Source organism: Notechis scutatus, chromosome 4 (assembly GCF_049901735.1).
Source record: "Notechis scutatus isolate UNSWTSFEM ecotype Mainland chromosome 4, rNotScu1.2, whole genome shotgun sequence".
Taxonomy (NCBI): Eukaryota; Metazoa; Chordata; class Lepidosauria; order Squamata; family Elapidae; genus Notechis; species Notechis scutatus.
This window is the reverse complement of record NC_142012.1, coordinates 159,655,320-159,677,145: the sequence shown is the minus strand read 5'-3', so window position 1 is coordinate 159,677,145 and position 21,826 is coordinate 159,655,320. Positions and strand designations below refer to the sequence as shown.

Sequence of the window (21,826 nt, the reverse complement as noted above, 5' to 3'; positions counted from 1 at the left end):
GGCAGTTTCGCCGGGCTCCGCTCAGGTGTCCGGCTGGGGCTGTCAGGAGTTGCTACCGCCGGCGCAGCTCCGCGCAGCTCCAGTCCCGTGTTGCCTTGGGAAGGAAAAGGCAAAACCAGGAGCCGCTGAGCCTGAGCCTCCGGTGCCGCTGCTCCCATTGCAAAGCACTGCCGCGGCTCTTCCTTTTTGCCTTTCCCTTCCCGAGGCAACGCGGACTGGAGCAGCGGGAGCCGCGCTGGTGGTAGCAACTCCTGACTCAGGGGCCTCCGAGGGAGGGAAGGAGGAGAAGGGGAAGGGTGGGGGCGATTCCCAAAAAATCTTGTGCTGACCTGGCCCGTCTGTCAAATTTTAAAAGTCAATGCGGCCCCGAGCCAAAAAGTTTGCCCACCCCTGGTCTATTGGATCATAAAGAAATAAGTGATCAAATAAGTGATTTGTAACGTGGGTTTTGTGTACCTATGGCGACTGAATGGGAGGATAGAAGTCAACCCTAAATTATTTCTTTTAAACAGCCATATCGCCAACTCTTTTGTGTCATATGGTGCCATGCTTCACTGGAAATTGGGGTGGGTGGGGATGAAACCTGGACCATCCTATGGTGGAAAGAAAAATGGGGCTTGCTTCATTTTCAATGAGCATGCAGAAGATGGATTTCCGTGCTCCTTAACATCTCATCCTGCAACTGACGTAGAAATTCCTGAGACCAACCCAGATCTGATGCCCTTTGAGTTCTTCAACGCCATCCCTATCAAGGACTGAGCTCCTTCTGCTCCAAATCCTTTACCCCGCCGGGCTTCATGGGTCAGATGCTCCACTCTGTTCACCCAGGACCAAGACCGAACACAACATCAATGGCATCTTTGTTTGTAATAGGGGATTCTGCAACTCGGTGGAAAGCTGTGGAGCAAAATACTAAGTGAGTGTTGCCAGAGCAAGAGCCTCAACTGGGAAGTTGAAAACCATTCCACAAAATGGGACAATCCTTTTCTGAATAGCTGCCAAGAAAATGACATGACCACGTCCATGAAGTTTATTGGTCTTGATGGAAAGGAAAATGGCTTTCTTTTCGTGTTCTGCAGACTCTCAAAAGACTTAAGAGAATTTATCCCAATGTCCCCCCAAAATATAATGAAGAAAAATCGTCTTCCTTCCTTGGCTTATTTCAACTGTTATTGCTTTATCTGCGGTCATTCATTCATTTCACAGGAGTTTCCTGCGTTTTCTTTTTTCTGTTCTGCAATGTATTTTTGGCCTAATCCTCAACCTAGAAGTAAATATGAGTTTACTGAAATACACAAAACATTCAGAGAAAGAAAGGACGAAACTTAATGGTGATCCGACGTATAATACATTTGCTTTCCTTCCATTTGACCCGAATTGCTGGTCATAGAACAAACAATAGGTCTTCACTCGGTTGTTACTTTTGCCCCTTAGTTAGAAACTGATACCCGGCTTGGATAGATGGAGTCTTAAACTCTTCCTGAATTTGTTTAAATGCATGCTTCTTCTGCACCCTTACACACACTGAGGAGGGACGAGAAAGAAATGGGAATTTAAAAAAACAAAACGAAAAACACATGGAAGTCAGTTCCAGTCATTGTACATCTGCGAAGAAAAAGAGTTAAATTCTAACGTCATACAAAACCAAAGCAGAAACATTAATTGCACGATGATGTGGATTTAAATAAATGCTTGGAGTTTTGATTGTTTTTGAAATTTTGGATCCTTTCACAATTCATTGTGGGGATAGTTTTGGTGGGGAAACGGGGGGGAAGACAAACCAGAATGGAAAGGATGGATATGAGTGATCTATGGATCTATGACAGTGACGAAATGATGCTCCTTTAAATGAGAACTCGGGCTTAGAAAGGCAGGATAGAAATAAAACCAGTAAATGATATTTGGAATAAGGGGAACACATTAAACATGTTGAAATAAGGGCAGGCTGCTGATTGTGAGGTGCATTTCCCTGAAAAGCTCTGCTTTGTCTAACATACTAACACACAGCAGCGTCTCTCAAACTTGGGAACTTTACAAAGTGTAGATTTTTCAACTCCCAGAATTCCCCAGCCAGCATGGGTGGCTAGGGAATTCTGGGAACTGAAGTCCACACATCTTAAAGTTCTCTGGTTTGAAAACCGACGTATTGAATCAATCTGTTGGCTCGTAACAGGGGAAAAAGATATCAGCATTAAAATATAAATAAAAGGAACTGGCATTCCTAAAAGATATGCAAGTATATAGCCAGTTCAGAGAGTTTACACAGTGGAAGTGTCTGATAATTGCTCCATTTTGAAAGCAATGGGCCTGCCATTTGGGCAACTGCACCCCGAATCATGGGGAGGGGAAGATAACCTTGTAACTGATCCGCAGGGACCCTGAGAAGCATTCAGAAATTGTGAAATTGTTGGCATAAAAGAAAAATCCCCCCCCCGATCATTTATGATGGGTTCTCTGCCAGCCACAGAGGGTAGAACCGGAATAGCAAATGCCGAACTTTTTCATCTCATGTGAAAAACGTGGGAGCGAATGCTTCCAATGGTCCTTTTGTGGCCCACCAAGCCCTAGTTGATTGAGATCAAGAATTCACAGACGCAATTTCTTTTGGCTAAAGGCCTTCATCTCATTTATTGTCCTGAACAGCATGCTCTTCATTTGACACAAACTATATACAAGTGTGGCTGCATTTATTTTCCTCTTTTTGCCGCCCCTGCAAAATCAGGGAGAATTCTTAAGTGCTCTCAACAAGAGTGTAAGATGACTAAATAAATGGTTGAGAAGGGAGGAGTGGAGAAGGAGAAAAGTAATGCCTCAAAAAGCATCCTTTCCCCCAAATTTGAATCAAGAATGTCCAGAAATAAAGCTAATTTATTTAACAGCTTCCTCCCCCTCGCAAATGAAAGTAAATATATGTGTCCCAAGATAATGTTGCAGGATCCAATCTGAGTCGGACCAGAGGTTTATCCTTCCAAGTTTTCGGGCTTATGCTGGAGTCCATCCTCAGGGAACTTCACTCTCTCTCTCTCTCCAGAGTATGCATGTTCAAAATCTTTCAGAATTAGCTAAGTCAATTTAAGAAGGAAGATCTATGCATCTTGTGGAGAAGAATAGAAGAATACCGTTTCCCAGTTTAGCAAAGCCACTCATATTTTGCTAATCAGTTGTGGATATTTGGGAACCAAAGCAATCACTTTTCTGAAGGGTTTCTAGCAAGTTATTATTGCTAATGTGACCATGGAAAATTAATAGCATCCATCTAAACAATGCTAATGCTTCCACTGGAATGTACAGTTTTTCTTTTTTCAATAGTATTTGTTGCAAATACCAGGCTTCAATCCCTCGCCTGCCCCAAATATATGAACCTGGCCATGACATTTAAAAAGGAGGCCATAAGGGGCTGGTAGATTGGTTACAACCAAGATGTCATGGTTTTTCCACAAGGCATTGAGAAAAGTCTCAAGTAATGGATTCCATTGTGGATAACGTCAAGAAGCTTCCATCGCTGGTACAGAAAGGTTCCATAGAGCTCCATGATCTAAAGTAACAACAAGAAAGAAACGTTTGCTGATGGGAAACCAGTGTTTTGGTCCCAGAGGCGTTTTCAGAGACATATATCCAAAATGACTAAGATATGGTCCAAAGTTCTGGTGGCAAATCAGGCACAGAGAATCAGAAAATCCCCAGAACCAAGATCAGAAAAGGTAGGGTTGCATATGTTTCTTGGGAAGGCCCATATTATTAGATCAGAGCTGCAACCTGACTTGCTTTCATATGGTTACTCTAATCCAGAGTTCCGTAGGCGTGAAGGTTTTATGTAAACACACAGGCGTGCTCTAAAGCAGGGGGTCTCCAACCTTGGCAACTTTAAGACTTGTGGCTAAGCAAAACTGGCTGAGGAATTCTGGGAACTGAAGTCCACAAGTCTTAAAGTTGCTAAGGTTGGAGACCCCTGCTCTAAAGCAAGAGGTAGGGAACCATAGGCCCTTTATGACTTGTGGACTTGTGTCCCAGAATTCCTGACACAGCAAGGGCCATAGTTCCCCACCCCTGCTCTAAAACCTTTCCTTCTCATAGAAGACGGGGCCTGTATTCTACCAGGCTCACGCATCTAGAATGCTGATTATGCAATAAACAGAGCTATTAAGAAACTGAAGGAATTCCATCATTGGTGTGCAACCACCCCAAATGAAAGACCATGCAAATATCTACCCCAGCCACACAAAATCAGCTGAGCAAAACACTGCAAGTGAATATGTTTAATAACACAACATTGAATTTGGAGCAATCAATGCAAGTGACAGTTTGATGGAAGAGAAATGAAGAACAGATTTTGATGATTTGGAGAAAACTATGCCCAATGGAAACAAGAAATGGCTCTAAGGTTTTGTTAATTGAGTTAATTAAAATGGACGTTCACTCTGCTAAAGAGCATGTTAGGTACTGTATCTCTTTCCTTTATACTCCAAGCATTTAAGCACACAGTTAGATGAAATATGAGATCATTCATCCAAATTATTGAATAGATTTGATTTCATACACTGATCCTCATATTTGACAGAATATCAAGTACAAAGAAGATTTGGTTGGTAACACAATTTTCTCTAGTAGTTGGTAAAAAAAACCTACATAAATCAGTTTAGATGTGTAGATCCTAGGGTAGTGCAGATCTGCCAATTGGATATGAGTCTTGAACTCTCCACCTGAGACCTATCTTTATGGGCTTCAGATAAGGTAGATCACCTCCACAAAGACAGACGTGGAGGGTTGTCTAATGCCATGCAGATGAAGTAAAAAGCTTGTTCCATCTCTACTACTACTAATTATCTCACAATGGAACAAATGGCCTGCAGAAAACATTTTATTTGGGTCACTTCTGTAAAGCATTATGGATCATTTTTGTAAACCACTGTGGAAATATTTTTAACTTCTATCCAGGTCAGCTACTATTGCAAGAAAAGTGACTAATACATTCTCAAATCAAAATATAAGGCTAAGTCACCTTGATAACTATGCCTGCTCATAAGGAATGGTTATGAAGTAGGTGAGAATTTTGCACCTTGAAAATATGCCTTTCTTAGTATTCTGCTTAGGTAGGAAACTATATTCCAAAGGGTTATATGTCCGAATTATTTTGGTCCCAACCAAATCTGGGAAATTACTGTACTATCCCAGATTGTCATTACCATTAAATTCTTGATTTTAATGAATCAAGTTCTAACAATTAGATCAATTGTTGCATTACGAAATGCTTTAGTTTAGACCCCATTCAATGTGCCTGGAAGGCAGTACAATTTTAAACCTTGTATTTTAAAACATACATTAACGACAATTTAGAAGTTTGTCCTAATTGGGAGAAAAACCAGCAGAATTTCAAAGTACTATTTTGGCAATCCGTCTTCCACATATCAGCATGCAGATCAGATGAGGGAGGAGTACTTCATCTTCTATCAAACATGAGAGTCAAACCATATACTTGTATTTGTTAAAATACAGAAAACAGAAAAAAAAATTTTAAAAAAATCACAAGATGTATTTATTCAACGTTGATTTTGAAGCTGGCGATACCTACCTTTTGCAAGAACCATAGCTAGGACTTGTGAACTTCTCTCTGAGTGACATTTTTATATTAAACAATGAACAAGATAGCACAGACTTCTGAATATATATTACTTGTTTCATTTCCAACAATGTAGTATCATATTGTCGTATGACTTAAGATGGGGCTAATGAGATAGGAGTAAACCTCTCTCAAAATAACTTCAATTTCCAACGCAAGTAATCTGCATTCAGACTGCATGCTTACCATCATTAACTAATTTAATCACTTTTTGTGGATTTGCACAATCTCTGGTTCCATCATAGTCTGCACGTTATGCTAAACCAGAGAAAAAGACTAGCCAGGGTTACACCAGTCAAGCTTAGCATATAATGAGAATGAATCTGCTATGTTTTTGCCTGAATGGAACACATGTGTTGCATGCACACAACCCAACAGTGACTACAAACATAACTCTCTCTCCCATGTAAGAATGAGGCGGATAACAATCATTTTAAAAGGTGGACATGAAAGAGCTTGATATGAAAATTCTGGTGCAATCAAGGTTGCTCTCCTTGACCAGGGGGCTGAAGTAGGACTATCCACAGGGGCTGGTTAAAAAGTAAAGACAGCAACCATGATGGTTTGATCAAGGCTCTGTGTTTGGTGTGCAATGTGTACGCCTCTGGGTTGAAGTAATCCTGAAACATGCAGAGGAGGGAGTTCAAAGTATCTCTGCATGGTGAATTACAGAGACACACTGTATACCCTCTTGCCAGGCATCCCTGACACTGACAAGACCTCATTCCATACAAACTCCAATCATAGTAGTGGCAGGTAGGCATTCTAATGGTAGAGGATATCCAAGAGGTGCAAATATACTTTTGTCAGAAATCATTACCCCGGGGGAGAAAAAGCTACTGTTAGATCAATCAGATACTGCTCCTGTTTTAAAAATGTCTAGGAAATATTTTATTTTATACATCTTGCCTTCTTTCTTTACAAAGAGAGACAGGTTACTATTTATTTTTTAAATCAGGCTTGTAACAGTTCCCATTTTATGAAGGAAAAAAAACCAATCATTTTAGTAAAAACTTAAAATGGAGCTGCAGAGGGATTAACACATTTGAGGACATTGTTTTAGAAAAAAAAATCAATAAGAGAAGGAAATATTCAGAGGAGCTGAGCATGAAAATTACAATTTAGAAGTGTCCACAGTAAGTTTTCCAACAGTTTTTTAAAAGTAACTAGCTACTAGTAAAAAGCTACTGCATCCTTAAATGAGGACTGCAAACATCCAGCTGACCAACGGATAGCAGCAAATAAAGAGAAAACTAACTCTCTATGCCATCCAATGGTTGTCTGGCTTTTTTTCCATAGAGACCTGGTAGCCGTACTCCCAAATTGTGTGGGCCATCTGTAAGATCTTCAGATGTTTCTCCTGATCCTTTGAAAGCAGTATCCTCCAAGAGGACTTTGTTCAAGTCTGTCTCCCCCAAACTGAGAATCTCGCCCTAATAATTTGCTTGATCTCATCTTATCTCAACTCAAACTGCTGTTTAATTGTGACCAAGGTTGAACAATGTTCTCTCAAATAATGCTTCAGAAGGATGGCTAATATCATCAAGGAAAGAAGAAAACAATCGTAACCTGGGATTAGAAACACTGGGCAAAAACTCATTCCTAACCTTCTCTTTCTACAGCATCTCCATAGAGTTTTCACTTGTCTGTTTTAAGACAGAACCTTCTGTAAATTAAGAAAGGTTCTCATTGATACTCCTGTTGAGGATCTTTTCAAATTTTTTTTTAAAAAACCAGACCTGTATAAATTAGCGAACACATAAATAGGCTTAGCATTTATTTCTGAATGACTTTGTGTTCGTTAAAAAAGGTCTACTTTTAATCATAATTTGGAATGGCTTTAGATTATTATTTTACTCAAATATGAGCTTTGTTTCGTAATGTTAAAAATAATTGATTTTCACACAGTCGCTGAGCAAGAAATAGAGGAAACCTACCAAACTTTCCTCCCCACCACCCCGAAGTGAAAATTTCAGGGGAGAAAACCCCAAACCTTGGAGTTAAAAGGAGACATGTCTAGAAGGGGAGACACATAGTGATCAAACACAGGACAAGCCTTCTGAGTTCAAAAGGCAAAGCAGCTAAAACCACAAGAGGAGGGAAATGAGGACCGGGGTCTGACTTTCAGGGGGAAAACAAAGACATACAAGGGAAGGGGGAGAAACTATACTGAAACGCACACGTTTATGTAGAAAGGCAAAAATGATGCTGACAGGGAGCTCAGAGCAAGAAAAAGCTCGTGAAAAGCTTGTGAATCACTGGCCGGTGCTCGAAAAGAGCAGGGGAGTGCTTGCCTGAGACAGCTTATAACACTGAAGCCACTAAAGGCACAATAGCAGTTACGGGATCAGAAAAAAGGCGGCGTCATAAAAAAAAAACCCAAAAAACCCCACTATTCAACCAGTTTTTCAATAACAATCAGTTAACGCAACGATCTCTCATTCCCCCCCACATTCAAAGCACAAATTTGGATCTTCTCTGAAGATCTCAGACTGAACCTAGGAAGACGGTTTCCTGTCTCGGACTAGACATCTATATTTGTCGGTTCATCGTGTTCCAGTTTATAGGAGAACTGTCTGCAGCAAAGGCATTTCAGAGAAATTCCACACCTGTTGACTTGGGTGGGGCTGCACCGTCTCATTATTCGCTCCAGCATTCTTCTAAAAGGTGTGCAGGCTGGTTCCCCATGGGAGAAGCAACACATGGACTCCAGGCAGTTGACACCTGGACCTGTCTTAGTAAGCTGTGGGGGAGAAAAACAAAACAAAACAGGGAAAAGCGGGAGAGAAATTAGAAAACCCTCTCCAGGATCTTTGGTTTTTTGTTAGTACAGTTACAGACATTTTAGAAGCACAGATGCAGTTCTGATTTAGCTTGCATGCATCTTCTGTATGTTTCATGTCAGCACTGGGAAGCTTAATTCTATAAATATTCTGAGAATTATATGATAGTAGTAACGGTTCATTTGCCTCTTTGACAATTGAAGGCCAGAAGATGTGAGAACTAGGTTCCAGTCCATTAGTTGCTTGTCTCTCTACCTCTGTGATTTCATACAACTAGCACTTAGAAACCTATTTGCAAAGTCTGGCTGACTCCAAGGGAAGTCAATGGACTGAAATTCTGATAGAAAAGAGGCTGAAATCTATTCACACCTATTTCTCTCTCTTTTTTCTTTCTACGACCCTTTTAATCCCTTACTTCAGAGTGGGGTCGGGGCGACTGAATGGAGCTGAGGGTTGACTGGCCGGATGCCCTTCCTGTGGAGTTTTCAGCAGATATTTTCTCTTTGTGTCTTGAGAGAGAAACATCTGCCGCTACCTAGGATTGATCACTCAGCTTTCTGAGTGGGAGACAAGGGCTTCACCTCTAGGCCACTGTGCCGCTATCTATTTTTCTCTCTATTCATACCTATTTTTCTCTTTCCATATAAAATGGCCTAGGGTATACAATCAAAGATAGAGGAAAGTAGTGATTAAATAACCTGACAGCAGCTATTAAAAGAGTTGGAAATAATTTTCATCTTGCACAAAATGGCCACAAGAACTCTAAAGAGAGAACAAAGCAAAACAAAACAGTTTATTTATCTGAGACAAGAAACAATGTCATTAAGGAAAAACAAGGAAAAGCAGGATATTCAGCTGAAATTGAAAAAAGATGCCTCATCATCAGAATCCAGTGTGAAACTGGTTATTAGGAAAAAAGGCACTGAGGAGTTAAAAATAAGAAGTTAGTGAGGCACTGAGGACTAACAACAAGAGGCAGAAATAGTTTACATAGCTAAATTAGAAATTAGTTTTAAAATCCATGTCAGAAATATCACAATACTGCTCAGAAATACTTGGAAAATTCCCTTTTCTCAAATGAAAATGTTTACCTGTTTCATTAGAGCTTGAACTAACAATTAATTGCCAGTTTTCTGTTGTAAATATTAGTAGAACTGGAATAATTTGTCTTATGATTTAAAGCTGGAAAATCCAGCTTTGTACTCACAGATATTGTAAAAGAATCAAAATAAAAAAGACCAGATGAGTCTCACTTTCAAATATTTACTTGCAGCTAACCATGAATGGAATTTGAGGAAAAGATAGATGCTGATAAATCTGTAGCTCTTTAAACTGTTTGACCCAATTACCCTTTATCTTTGTTTTGAATAAAGTTATTATCCCCCACCAAAAACAAAACAAAAACAGATTGTGTTATTTTACAGGTGTCTTGCCAACAGGAGACCCAAACTGGATCCTTGACAAGCAATTACAAATTGCTCCATTACACCATGTGCCCATCCTCCCTCCCAACTCCCATCTATCCCTGAAAGTCCCAAAACCTTCTCACTGTAACATTCAAGATTGCCCAGAGGATTACTGAGAAAGATTTATTATCCAGCCCTTTCCTGAAACACACACCTGCTTGGAGATCATTTTCATGAAGAAGCAAATTGGAGAAAAATTCTATCTCCCATTCAAACCCAACAGAAGATAGCACTACATATTACAACTTGACACAAAACAAGGACCGCAAAGATGGTGTCCAGCTTGCAAATAACAGCTTCCTAACCACACTGGAAGGTTAAAACATCGATGTAATGCAGGTTTCTGAAACTGGCTGCCTTTAGCTAAGTTGGAATGCTCCCCTCTCTGCCCATAGCTCTGTGGTCCCAAAAGGTCTGGACTGCCCTTGATTTTTTTTTAAAGCTGATGTGCAGGAAGGTGACATTATTGTGCCTATTGGTGGTAATCAAGCTCTTCAACATAAACCAAAATACCTCTACAAAAACTTCCTCTGTTCATCAGAAGACAGGGAAAAAAAATCTTGAAAGATTTCCTATCCTCTTTTTGGGATTAAGAAAAAGCTCAGCCAGGTCATTTTCTTACTATAGCAACATAAATGTTAACATATATGCTGGTTTATGTAGAGTTGAAGTGCCAATATTAGAATAAGCATTTTATAGATTACAAAGATTTTGTCAAGACAAGAGTTTAGCACAGCAACAGTAGGGAAATGTGTGCTTGCCACATTCTGCATTGTCTCAGGAAATAAGGCTGAGTCTCCAAGCATTGGAGAATCTAGAACCTGACTAGTTAATAATGATGGTCTTGTATATTTCCCACAACTGAAAACTATTAAAAGGATGACTTCTCAAAAATGTTAATTTGTGATGGGCAGCCAGCCAGTGGCCAAGCTGTACCAAAAGGACCAGACACTGTCTTCCATTTCTTACCACCCAAGAAAATCCAAGGCAGATTAGACATAGCTGATGGAACTAATTCAGAATTTTGCATTTTGTAAAACTGCAGAAAAGTCATGGTTACATTTCTTGTCCTATGAAGTGTTTCATAAAATACCTCCCATTTAAGCAAGACACACACATTCTTTTCTTTGCTAGTTGGAGACCTCAGAGTGACCTCAACAGAAGGGAATTATGAATTTTCTTCCCCAACACATGCTTGTATTTTAGGCAACAGTTTTAAGACTGGGAATGGGAGTTAAACTGGTTCCATTTCTATTCTTGGGCACTCCCATAAATTCAGAATGATTGGGCGAGGGATGGACGATGACTTTCATGCAAAATGTAATGTCACGGGTCTTCCATTCCCACAGCTACCACTTGTTTTGAACAACATACTAAAAATCTTGCTGTCAAAAATCAACTGTTTGCAGTTGATGGGGGGAAATGAAGTCGTCGAATAACCCATTCCAATTCTATACTCAGCATATATTCAGGCTGAGTGAATGAGATACTGAGAACAAAACTTTGTCAAAAACTGATAAAAACGAACAGGCTCCTGATAATGCAACCAAAGAAATAAATCCATGTAATGGAATATAAAATCAAGGCTTTATATCTAATAAAGCCCGCTTGTTATGTGTATGCCTCCTAAAAAGAGCTTCAATATGTGGTTCATATACAATTTCCAATCTCTACTTTATTTCTAAGCTTGGCTGCCCAACTAAAGGTCCATGGTGGTTTATTATTGTTCTGGATTCCTGGGTGCCTGGTTCCTGTCCAATTTACCTCTTATGTTCAAGGCAAACAGGAAGTCATTCCTATGTCAACAATGGCACATTTACCTTAAATATTCCCCAAGAAATATCTGTGGGCCTCTAGTCCTCCAAATCTGAAACCTTTGATGGAGGTCTAATTCTAGGTTTGCAAGGGGAAAAAAAAACCCTTCAAAATCCAATATAACTGAAAGTGCAAAACAGTACCACCTTTGAACTTCAAATTACACCATGTCTTTCATAAATAACAAATGATCTAGGCTTTGTGATGTGGCTCTCTGGGAATCAGAAACTTAAGCAGAGGGGAACTTGACATGTTATCCTGTAATCCAGCATTTCTCAACCTTGGCAACTTGAAAATGTGTGGCCCAGGAATTCCCCAGTCAGCATATTGGCTGGGAAACACTGGAAGCTGAAGTCCACCAATGGTCAAGTGGCCAAAGTTGGGATACACTGCTGTAACCAAGGACAGAAATTTGGCCTAGGGTGTTTTTTGACTGCAGCAGAGTGTTTTCAAATTGAAATAGTACATATAGATTCAAGTGGAACTGGATTTTTGGCAGTGATAGCATAGTAAAGGGAAAAAATTATAAAGTTGTATGAGACAAAAAAGGAAACGTAGAGATGTTTATTAGAAAGCCTACAGCACCTTTGAAAATACTCCAACATTTTAATCTTCTACTTACCAAGACACTTGGGAAAGATTGACACTTATGAGGTATTGATTTGCTCTCCAAACATCTGCAGCAAATAAAACCTTTATCTTTACTCTTGTTATTCAAAAATATTTGAATTAATGAAGACCACAGTTCCAGCTAATAATTCTGGAAATCTCGGGGTCTATTAACTATGAATGAAACAATTTATGATTTATCTTAGTGTTTTTAATTTCACAGCAGACAAACTGCATCTTGCACAGCCCTTAAAAGTAAGTGAAAATGGACAATTTACTAGGGAATGTCAAAATGAATTTGATATGAATTTGGACTGACTTATGAGGTCCCTTCCAGCTTTATGAGTTATGGTTATTGTTATGCCCCACTTGTATCCACAGGTGAGCAATCACAATTCTGAAGTTCCAAAAAATATAAGCAAACAGAAACAAACCCCAAACAAGATAACTGCTGAAGTTTTTCCAGTCCTCAGCAGTAATTCCGTTATCTGTTTGGCAAACCTGAAGTGCCTATAAATCACAATGCCTCAGAGAATCTTCACAAGACTTTCGCTCCAACAAAACACTTTGCTTCTGGCAAATTTCTCAAGCCCATCTGTTTCCTTTTATCCCCTAAGGGGGCGTGTTAGTCTCATCAATTAATCATCGGCTCGACGCCTCCTTCCCAATTGAGATTGACGTCTCAATCTCCGTCTATTTCTCACATCAAGCCAGGATCCCTCAAATCCCTCCTCCTCTCCTGAAACCTCTCGCCCATTTTCCTGACTATCTGCCACCGGCTGCTGCACAATCAGAGAGGGAGAACTGGAGGAGGCAGAAGACTCTGTCAGCTCTAATAAATTAGGTTCATCTCTCATAGCCAAGTCCACTTCCTCATCCTGGTTATCTTCGAAATCACTCAGCAATGCGGGCTCAAATTTCACTGCCAGATCCTCTTCACTCGAGCTCACATCTGCCAACGGAACAGATTCAAATCCCGGAGTCACAACAGGTTATGTGATATGGAAATTCATTGCTATCTTGGGAAATGCCATAATTTATTAACTATGGAAAATCTATTTAAATACATTTACATTATTCCTTAGTAAAAGCACTAACTAGATGTTACCATTGTTCCTTTCTTCCTTCTTCTGATTGGTCGGTCAGTCGGTCAGATGTTTAAACTAAAATTGGCATTTTTATCCACCAATGGAGTCCTTCTCAAGAATCTGAGATAAACAGATGTTGTCGTTCCTTGGTATTAAAGGTATTGTAAGCTGTTCCAAGTTCCTTTTTGCTCTTGACCAATGGTTATTTTGTCAATGCCGAGGGTCTTCAAGGGCTGCTCCAGATGTTTTGAGGTTATACCCAAGGAGCCTATTACTATTAATAGTATCTTTGCTTTTTTTTGCCAGTTGTTTTACTTCTATTTGTAGGCCTTTGTATTTTGTGATCTTTCTTCAGTTCTTTCTCTTCTGTTCTGCTATCTCCAGGTACTGTGTACTACGTCCACTATCCAAACTTAGTTGTCTTTATAAATGATTATTAAATCTGGGTGTTGTGACAGGTGCTTGTCTTTTCGAATTCTTAAATCTCGGAACACTTTAGCATCTTTATTTTCCATTGTTTTGTCTATTTTGTGTTCCCACCAATACTTCCTGATAGTTAGAACAATTAATCAGTGGAAGGACTTGCTTCTAGAAGTTGTGGATGCTCCAACACTGGAGATTGTAAAGAAGAGATTGGACAAGCATTTGTTTGATATGGTATAGGGTTTCCTGCTTGAGCAGGGGGTTGGACTAGAAGATCTCTAAGGTCCCTTCCAACTCTTGTATTCCTTGTAGGCAAATGATATTTCTTGCAGATATTCCAATGTACTGTTTTTGCTATTTTGTCATACCGTTATTGGCAACCCACTGTCATGGTTTTTAAAACAATTGTTCTCTTCTTGAAGATAGTAACAACAGAAGGGCAGGAAATCATCTGAGATCTATTGATTACGAATAGGTATGTTTACATCACTATGCATTTGTATACTTGCACCCTTTCTCCTCTCGCATATCAAAATACTGTCTAAAGGCATATGCTTAACCTCTACTATTTAATATATTTGGCCCTCTCATTTTGTGTTTCCAATAACAAAATCACTGCCAGTATTTATTAGTTTGCACTGGCCTTCAACATATTAGACAGGTAAAAGGATTGACAGCTGGAAAGAGACTGATGTAAAAGGTATGATTTGGATGGACCCCTTAAGGCTTTTTCTCTTGCCACCAACAGATTGGCCAAATTTGGAGGGGCACATTAATTCTGGATGTCTTAATGCTCCTTATTTACTGAGTCTTTGATGCACAGAATCACCATCTTGTTATTTCTTCTAGAGCAGTTACCATGGTTAAACCATCATTTGGTGCTGATGGGAGGAAAGAGGGGGGTGACACAAAGACTGGGTAAATCTTGGTTGGTTAAAGAAAAGTAGACCATGCTCAATGTCAATCTTACATCTTAAAGAGGCACACATCTTTTGCACCCCCTCTCCCTAACTTGGGCTCCTGCAAGATAGAGACACTTCAACGTCTAGATTTTCCAGGCAGTCACAGATGAAAATTCTGGGAGTTAAAGTCCACATAAGTGGACTTTTCCTTGATTGGGAAAATTTGGTTTATATTTTACACTGATAAACAAATCTGGGTAAATCTGGAAACTGAGATCCAAGTATTCCATATAGTCTTCATATTGGTGCAAATTACTCCTATACTTAGCAATAGATTTGTATACCGCTTCATAGTGCTTGATAGCCTTCTCTAAGTGGATTACAGAGTCAGCATATTCCCCCCAAACAATCTGGGTCCTTATTTGACTAACCTTGGAAGGATGAAAGGCTGAGTCAACCTTGAGCCGTTCAGGCTGGCAGTCAGAAGAATTAGCCTCCAATACGGCCTTCTAACCACTGCCCCACCATGGCTCAATCTTAGTTGCCCAGAGATGGGATGCTCAGTTTTTGGCACCCCATCTTTGGCCAATTTAATCTCCTGACCCAATGAATCAGCTACAGATTTCAACTGCAAAAGTCCTCATCCAGCCCATTCACTTTCAATCAACTGTCTTGTTAAGTAGACAATATCTGTAATACACTTAGACGCAAAACATAAACATAAACCTACGCAAACAGTAAGAGGAGAAAGAATCTAGTTAGCAAAAGGCACAATGGTCTACAAAGGACAGATTCTTGCTGCAGCTGTTCCTATTTGACTCGGCATGCCACATGCACCATTGACATTGTGGATGGTTGAGTTAGGCAGAAGCGCTTAGACCATGCTTGGGTTTTTTTGTTATCTTTATCACAAAACATGGAGTCGACTGGGATTCTGCACCCGATCATCATGTTTGCAATTTCCCCTTGCCCCTCCACCCCGAGAAGTATTAGGGAAGAAATGAAACACATGCTATATTTGGCCTGCGAACAAACATATGTAGCAAAGCTAAAGGGAAGTCAGAAAGGTACCAACTTGTGCAGCTGTGACTGCCCTCTTAGTTCACACTAGAGTCCAACATGCCTTTTCCCCTTCTCTTAAGTGCTGGTTAGCTGACCTTCATCATGCATAAAATTGGATGGAGAACTGCCCCTCCTACTCTACCTAATTTTGCTCAGCTGACTTGTTGCCCTGGACAACGGCTGTAGTGCGATGCATTCGTCACTTAAAGCAACTCTGCTGGAGTACATCTACAAGTGGACAAAGAAGGGGATGGAACACACAGATCAGTGAGAAGTAGTCACATTGTTCAAAAAAGGCAGACACAGGACAAAGTTCTCAAAAAGATACAACTTTCATTTGCAAAGCAGGTATGTGCAGAGACACTGGTTTCTGAAGGATTGAGGGTAGGGAACAACATGATCCATGCAGGGAAGGATTTTGGTTCTCAGTTTAATACAGGCAGTATTTATACCCATCTGCATTGTTTAAGGGGAATTTGTGATAAATTCACTTCCCGGTTACGATTCCGTTTAACTTTTGTTCTTGGAGTTGCAAACCAGTGTTCCTTACACGTAGGAAACTTAATATAAGCAGGCCATTTTCTAAAAACCATCTATGTCATTCAGTCTTAGCTGCCGAATTTTAAAGCTGCTGTTGCATTTAGAGACAGGGGTTGGGATGAACAGATAATCCACATCTTATTTTTAAAAAAGGGAAAAGGGGGGATTTCTTACTGAGATGTTTTCCTTAGAGGTATATTTCTCCCCTCCTAGGAACTAAATAATGCCATAGAAGATGACAGCAAGAAGATATAAAACAGTAAAGTCAAATCAAGACTGCATTTCCACTTGCAATTAAATTGAGAAACAGCCATTTTGGCATATGCAAATATCACACGATAAACAAAACATGCCTTCAGGATCTTCCCCACAATTAAATACAAATTCAAAAGAGATACTGGATGCAAATAAATTTGGTTTTCAAGGGCTTCTTAAATGCTTGTGTGATCAGAGTTCAAAACAATGGTTGTATTTACAGGGCATAGTCATTTATCTTTGTAGAAAGTTGTAGAAAGCTTGTATGTCAACAGAATTGGACTTCCATTTCACTGGGAATTCTTAGCAAAATAAATAAACCAAAAATTGTTATTTCTTACACACTTAAAAAAAATCTAGATCTTTATGTGATTACATGATTCTAACTTGGCTTTTTCCAATCTTGTTCCCTCCAGATGAAGTAGTAATATAATCAGATGATCATATATTTGCCCTTTGAATGTAATTTAATTAGACAGTCAACTTTTCCTCTTGATCTAAAGTTAAAAATTAGGCATTTACATGTAGCTAGTTTTTAAAATGACTACAACTACTTCTGAATGGTACATTTCATCCCCATTCAGACTTTCAGTATCAATTTCCAGAAGAAATGTCATGGCTTTCTAAATCAAGTAATAGACTTTTAAAAAGCCAAACTCCTAGTCCACAACGAAGGTCGAGTTAATTACATGAAAATAATTTGAATATTGATATAACAGACTTACTCAATAGGAACTTTGTATTATCACCCTTAATGATTTGAACATTAGCAGAAAAACTTCTCATCAGATCTTAAGAATTATCAATTATTAGCTGGGTACATGCAAGATGTTTAACGTGGTTAATAATTAAATCAGTTGAGCTCACACAAGAGATCCAGCATCACACTCTGCCCCTTTAGAAGGTTGTACAAGTAGTCCTCGACTTACAATAGTTCATCTAATGATCATTTGGAGTTAAAACAGCACTGAAAAGAAGTGACTTATTTCACATTTATGACCATGGCAGCATCCCCATAGTCACATGATCAAAATTCAGATGCTGACAGGCAGTCAATGGGGAAGCCAGATTCATTTAATAACTAACTTAACTGCAGTTAACAACTGTGGCAAGAAAGATGTAAAGTGGGGCAAAACTCACTTAAGAACTGTCTCACTAAGCAACATATATTTTGGGTGCAATTGTGGTTGTAAGCCGAGGATTACCTGCATAAATGCAGCTGAAGGTTTTGACACTGACCTGGTTAAGGGCATTTGTCAATATGAATGGTAAGATTCTTGTATCTATCATCCTATTCTGCTTGAGACCATAAGCAGGTTCTCACCTATTGTATACGTACTGAAATCAGTTTGTAAGAAGTGTTCAAATATGTCAATAAGAAAGATGTTGACTTTGCTTTTTCTCAAGATAACAGTCGGAACAGTTATATGGACCTGGATTTTCTTGGATCACTTTCTCTACTATAAACAGGCAATCTAGATTTTTTTTCTACATGGATTTTTCACTTGAATTAGCTCTTTATAATTAAAATTGCTCTTTTCATGCTTATCATCTTCAGACAATCTTATCACAAACAGAGTTCTTATAATTTAAAAATAAAATTCCAATAAAGGTGAGTGAAAAATAGAAGCTGCTTGTTGACCAGGGCTATAAAATATATATAATAAAGTATTTCTGCTTAAAGAAGCAGAAAGGTTAGTCTTAAATAGCAAGTGTCCATTTCTTTCTCCTTAAAAATGAAGTTATGTTCAATGGCTGCATACAATTCTATAGGATGGCAGAGGTAACTTGGGGATTTTAATCAGATTTGTTTCAGTGTAACAAGAAGCAGGGATTGATTTCAGTGTGGCCGGCACTTGTCAAATAAGACATGAATGGAGAACATGGATTCTTCCAGATTTTGCTAAAGTACAACTTGCAACAGCCTTGGGTTGAGTGGCCAATGTAGGAAGATGTTCTAGTTCTCCTACATTTAGGAACCTATAACCTCTTCAGTCAAGTAAGAAGACAAAAGCTTTCAGATTAATCCATTTATTTTACCATTGCACATATATTTGATTAACTTTCCAACATGATCCAGTCCTGCCACGTGGACAAGTTAATAAGTTGCGCATCTGAGAGAGGACGAAGAAAATAAAATGCTTACAAGCATACAGAAACACCTTCCTAAAAAAAACCACGAAAATCAGTCTTGCTTTATCTCTAAGTGCAAGTGCTCTGTTCAGATCCATGCTTTCAAGAGATTAAGGATGTCATTACGAGTCCCATTCTCTAAAGCAATACTGTTATCCCATACCAGTGATATTCAATCTGGTGCCCCTCTGGATGTATTCACTGTACTCCCTCCCAACTCATCTATTAATTTCATTTTTGTTGGGGAAGGCTGTTCAATGTTACAGAAACCTTCTGATTTTTTTTTTAAGGTATTCATTGCATAGGATTGATTGGGAGGGAGATTTTAAACAGAGATTAGGACTGCCATGTTATTTAAATAACTACATTTTAAAAAATAGGAACAGGAGATAATGAGCAGGTAATCTAACCTTGGCCTTTTATTTGTGTTCATTTGTCCCTTTATAACTCTCTGCTTAATATGAGCTGCTGTGGTTTTTGGTCAAGATAAACAAAGTACACACGTCAATTGTCTGTGGGAGTAATACTGGGTACAGCAACAACTTAATGTTGCTAGGAAGTCTCAAGACCAGCTGATAGTATCCTGCACAGACCCAAGGACATTCAACATATTGCACAGGCTCTCCTAATAAATGGACTTCAAAGGAAAAATCAACTGCCATTTAAAAAATAAGAGGAGACACTTCACTTTCACATGTTAACTATGTGAAAAAACGAAGAACGATCTTGCGCAGAGACCTCTAAACTTGGCAACTCTCTAAGCATGGCTGACTGAGGAATTCTGGGAGTTCATAAGTCCATAAGTCTTAAAGTTGTCAACTTTGAGATCCCCTGATCTAGCATTTTTATTCTGCTGAATGAATTTATGATAACTGCATGTCCAACTACGTGATGGTTAATATAACTATAATTTTAGCTTGTAAGTAAGCATATGATTCTAACAGCATGTAAGAACAGTGTACAGGGGTAATTTTTCATTAAGTGGCAAACTAATGAAGAATGCCTTTCTTTCATGAAATGTAGCTAAAAAACTATAGGATGCATTGCAAAGATTATTCTCTGAGGTGAACCACAGAGAAAGTTGACTTTTCTCAGTTCAGAAATGTCAGATTCTATTATATTGGAAATGATTCTGTAACGGAAACCAAATGGTCATCAGCGCTCTTGCGACACCTCCCAGAAAATGCACTACAGTGTAGCTCAACAAGACTGTGGAAAAGTGTTTTCTCCAAACCAGAGATGACCAATAAGTGATCATACAATAAACTCAAATATGGGAAAGCAGAACTATAGAGCAGATTTTTAAGATTCTCTCCATTCCCCAAAGTTTAAAAAAGAACCTACGGTCAGCAGGATCTGATCTCTTTCAAAAGACATTCATTAATCCCGCCATTCCTCACAGTATTTTTACCTGCTGGATTTCCAAACATTTACCAGCTCCTTTTCTAAGCAATTGCCAAAGGCAAAGAAATGTTGGGAATGGTATCTAATCTGGTATGTGTCCTCCAGATGTGTGGACTTTTTCTGGAATTCCATAGCCAGCTGGAAATTTGGGAAATTAAAATTCATCCATCTGTTGGGAGTCTAGGTTGGGGAAAACTATTCTAGGTTGTGCTACAGTAAATTTTAAATATTCTCCATGCAAGAAATCAATGCATCTTGGGGGAAAATAGCTACCTCAAATCTCAAGGTCATTTGATAACAGTACTTACATGTATTACTAAATCATTATGATAGATGCTAAGTCAATATTTATTTACTAATAATAAGCAATTGAGCTGGCAAGAATGGAACTAGTTCACAACTGAATCATTGGATATTTAATATTTCACCATGGCTCAGTTAAGAATTTTTAGAAAACTTACCCCCTTAGCTTTATTAATACTTTCATTACATTGTAATATGACCAAGAGGAAAACAAAAACAATTACATTTTAATAGCTGGAAAGTAGGTATTAAAAAAAATACTCACCATAGGGTCACGGTAAATTAAGAATTGCAAGTAAAATAGCAACAAAGAGTCAAGGAAAGGCTCAAAAATTTAATCTTCCCAATATCTTCAATGTTAAATCAAACCATTTATAAGCAAAAGTTACCTGGACTTTTTCTGTACTTGTGGGCAGCAGCTGTCTATACAACACTTTTTTCACAACATCAAGAAACAAGCAAGTGACAACTATGATGATTATGGCAAACCAAGCAGAGCCGCTGGACAGCAACTGAACAAATACAAAGTACATGTCTTGGGTGTGCAAAAACGGCCTGGAAGGATAAAGAGACAAGAAAATGGGAATTAACAAGCAGCAAAGGAAGACATTAGGTCAGTGGTCCCTAACCTTTGCAGCTTGGTGGCCTGGCTGGAGGCGGGGGGGGACGGGGGGACAGGGGAACAGGGCCATGCAAGTGGTAACGACAGCGTTCCAGCAAACCTCCACTCCAACCAATAACTCCGAGACTGGCATCTTTTCAAAATTTCCTTTTACTTTGGATAGTAATTGGCACAACTGGGCAATCCAGCATCTGAAAGCTCCGGCTTCCTTGCAATAAGTAAAAAGTACAACTCCATCCCTTGCACCCATCATCATATCACATGCCCCAATCACCATCTGTCCCAATTTAAGACTTCCCCACACTTATGCACAAAATAACATGACCCTGAATTAGAAAAACAATGTTATTATGTGTAACTACATACACTCCAAGAAATTCCCCCCTCCCACTTTACCAGGCTCAAAATGTGGCAGCATGGGAGCATTTGGTCTCAATATAGCTTTCAAAGCTGACAGGTGGGCTGGCGCATATGTGCCGCCCAGCCATTTGTGTCAGTAGAGCTGCGTGCGCACATTGGCCTGCTGCTTGTGTCAATGGAGCTGCGCGCATGCGCTGGTCTGTCTCTTGCGTGGCCCAGTTTCTGACTAGGCCATGGCCTGGTGGGAGGCCATAACCCCTGGGGTTGTGGACCCGATTTAGATGACACTCTTAAGAAATGTTAAAAATTGAAAAGTGATGAAATTGTTAAGTACAGGTAATCTCAACTTATAACCATTCATTTAGTGACTGTTTCAAGTTACAACAGCACTTTACAAAGTGAGTTATGACTGTTTTTCACACTTAAGACCAATGCAGCATCCCC

General features: G+C 39.3%; 1 protein-coding gene across 10 annotated transcripts in view; it reads right to left on the bottom strand.

Moving 5' to 3' along the window:
* Window positions 1–388: 388 nt before the first annotated feature.
* Window positions 389–21,826, bottom strand: part of ATP11B (ATPase phospholipid transporting 11B (putative)) — a 101,584-nt gene continuing 80,146 nt past the window's right edge. For 2 of the 10 annotated variants that reach the window (XM_087965399.1, XM_087965403.1), the window contains 4 exons: window positions 20,790–20,955; window positions 15,908–15,993; window positions 8,227–8,360; window positions 2,697–3,535 (listed from right to left, as the gene is read on the bottom strand). In XM_087965399.1, coding sequence (XP_087821525.1) covers window positions 8,258–8,360; window positions 15,908–15,993; window positions 20,790–20,955 — 355 coding nt within the window. In that variant the 3' untranslated portion in view covers window positions 2,697–3,535; window positions 8,227–8,257. Of the gene's footprint in view, window positions 1,265–1,390; window positions 1,525–2,696; window positions 3,536–4,241; window positions 8,361–15,907; window positions 15,994–20,789; window positions 20,956–21,826 lie in introns of those variants that run through there. The other 8 variants (XM_087965395.1, XM_026683837.2, XM_087965394.1 and 5 more) reach the window with 6 other exon arrangements.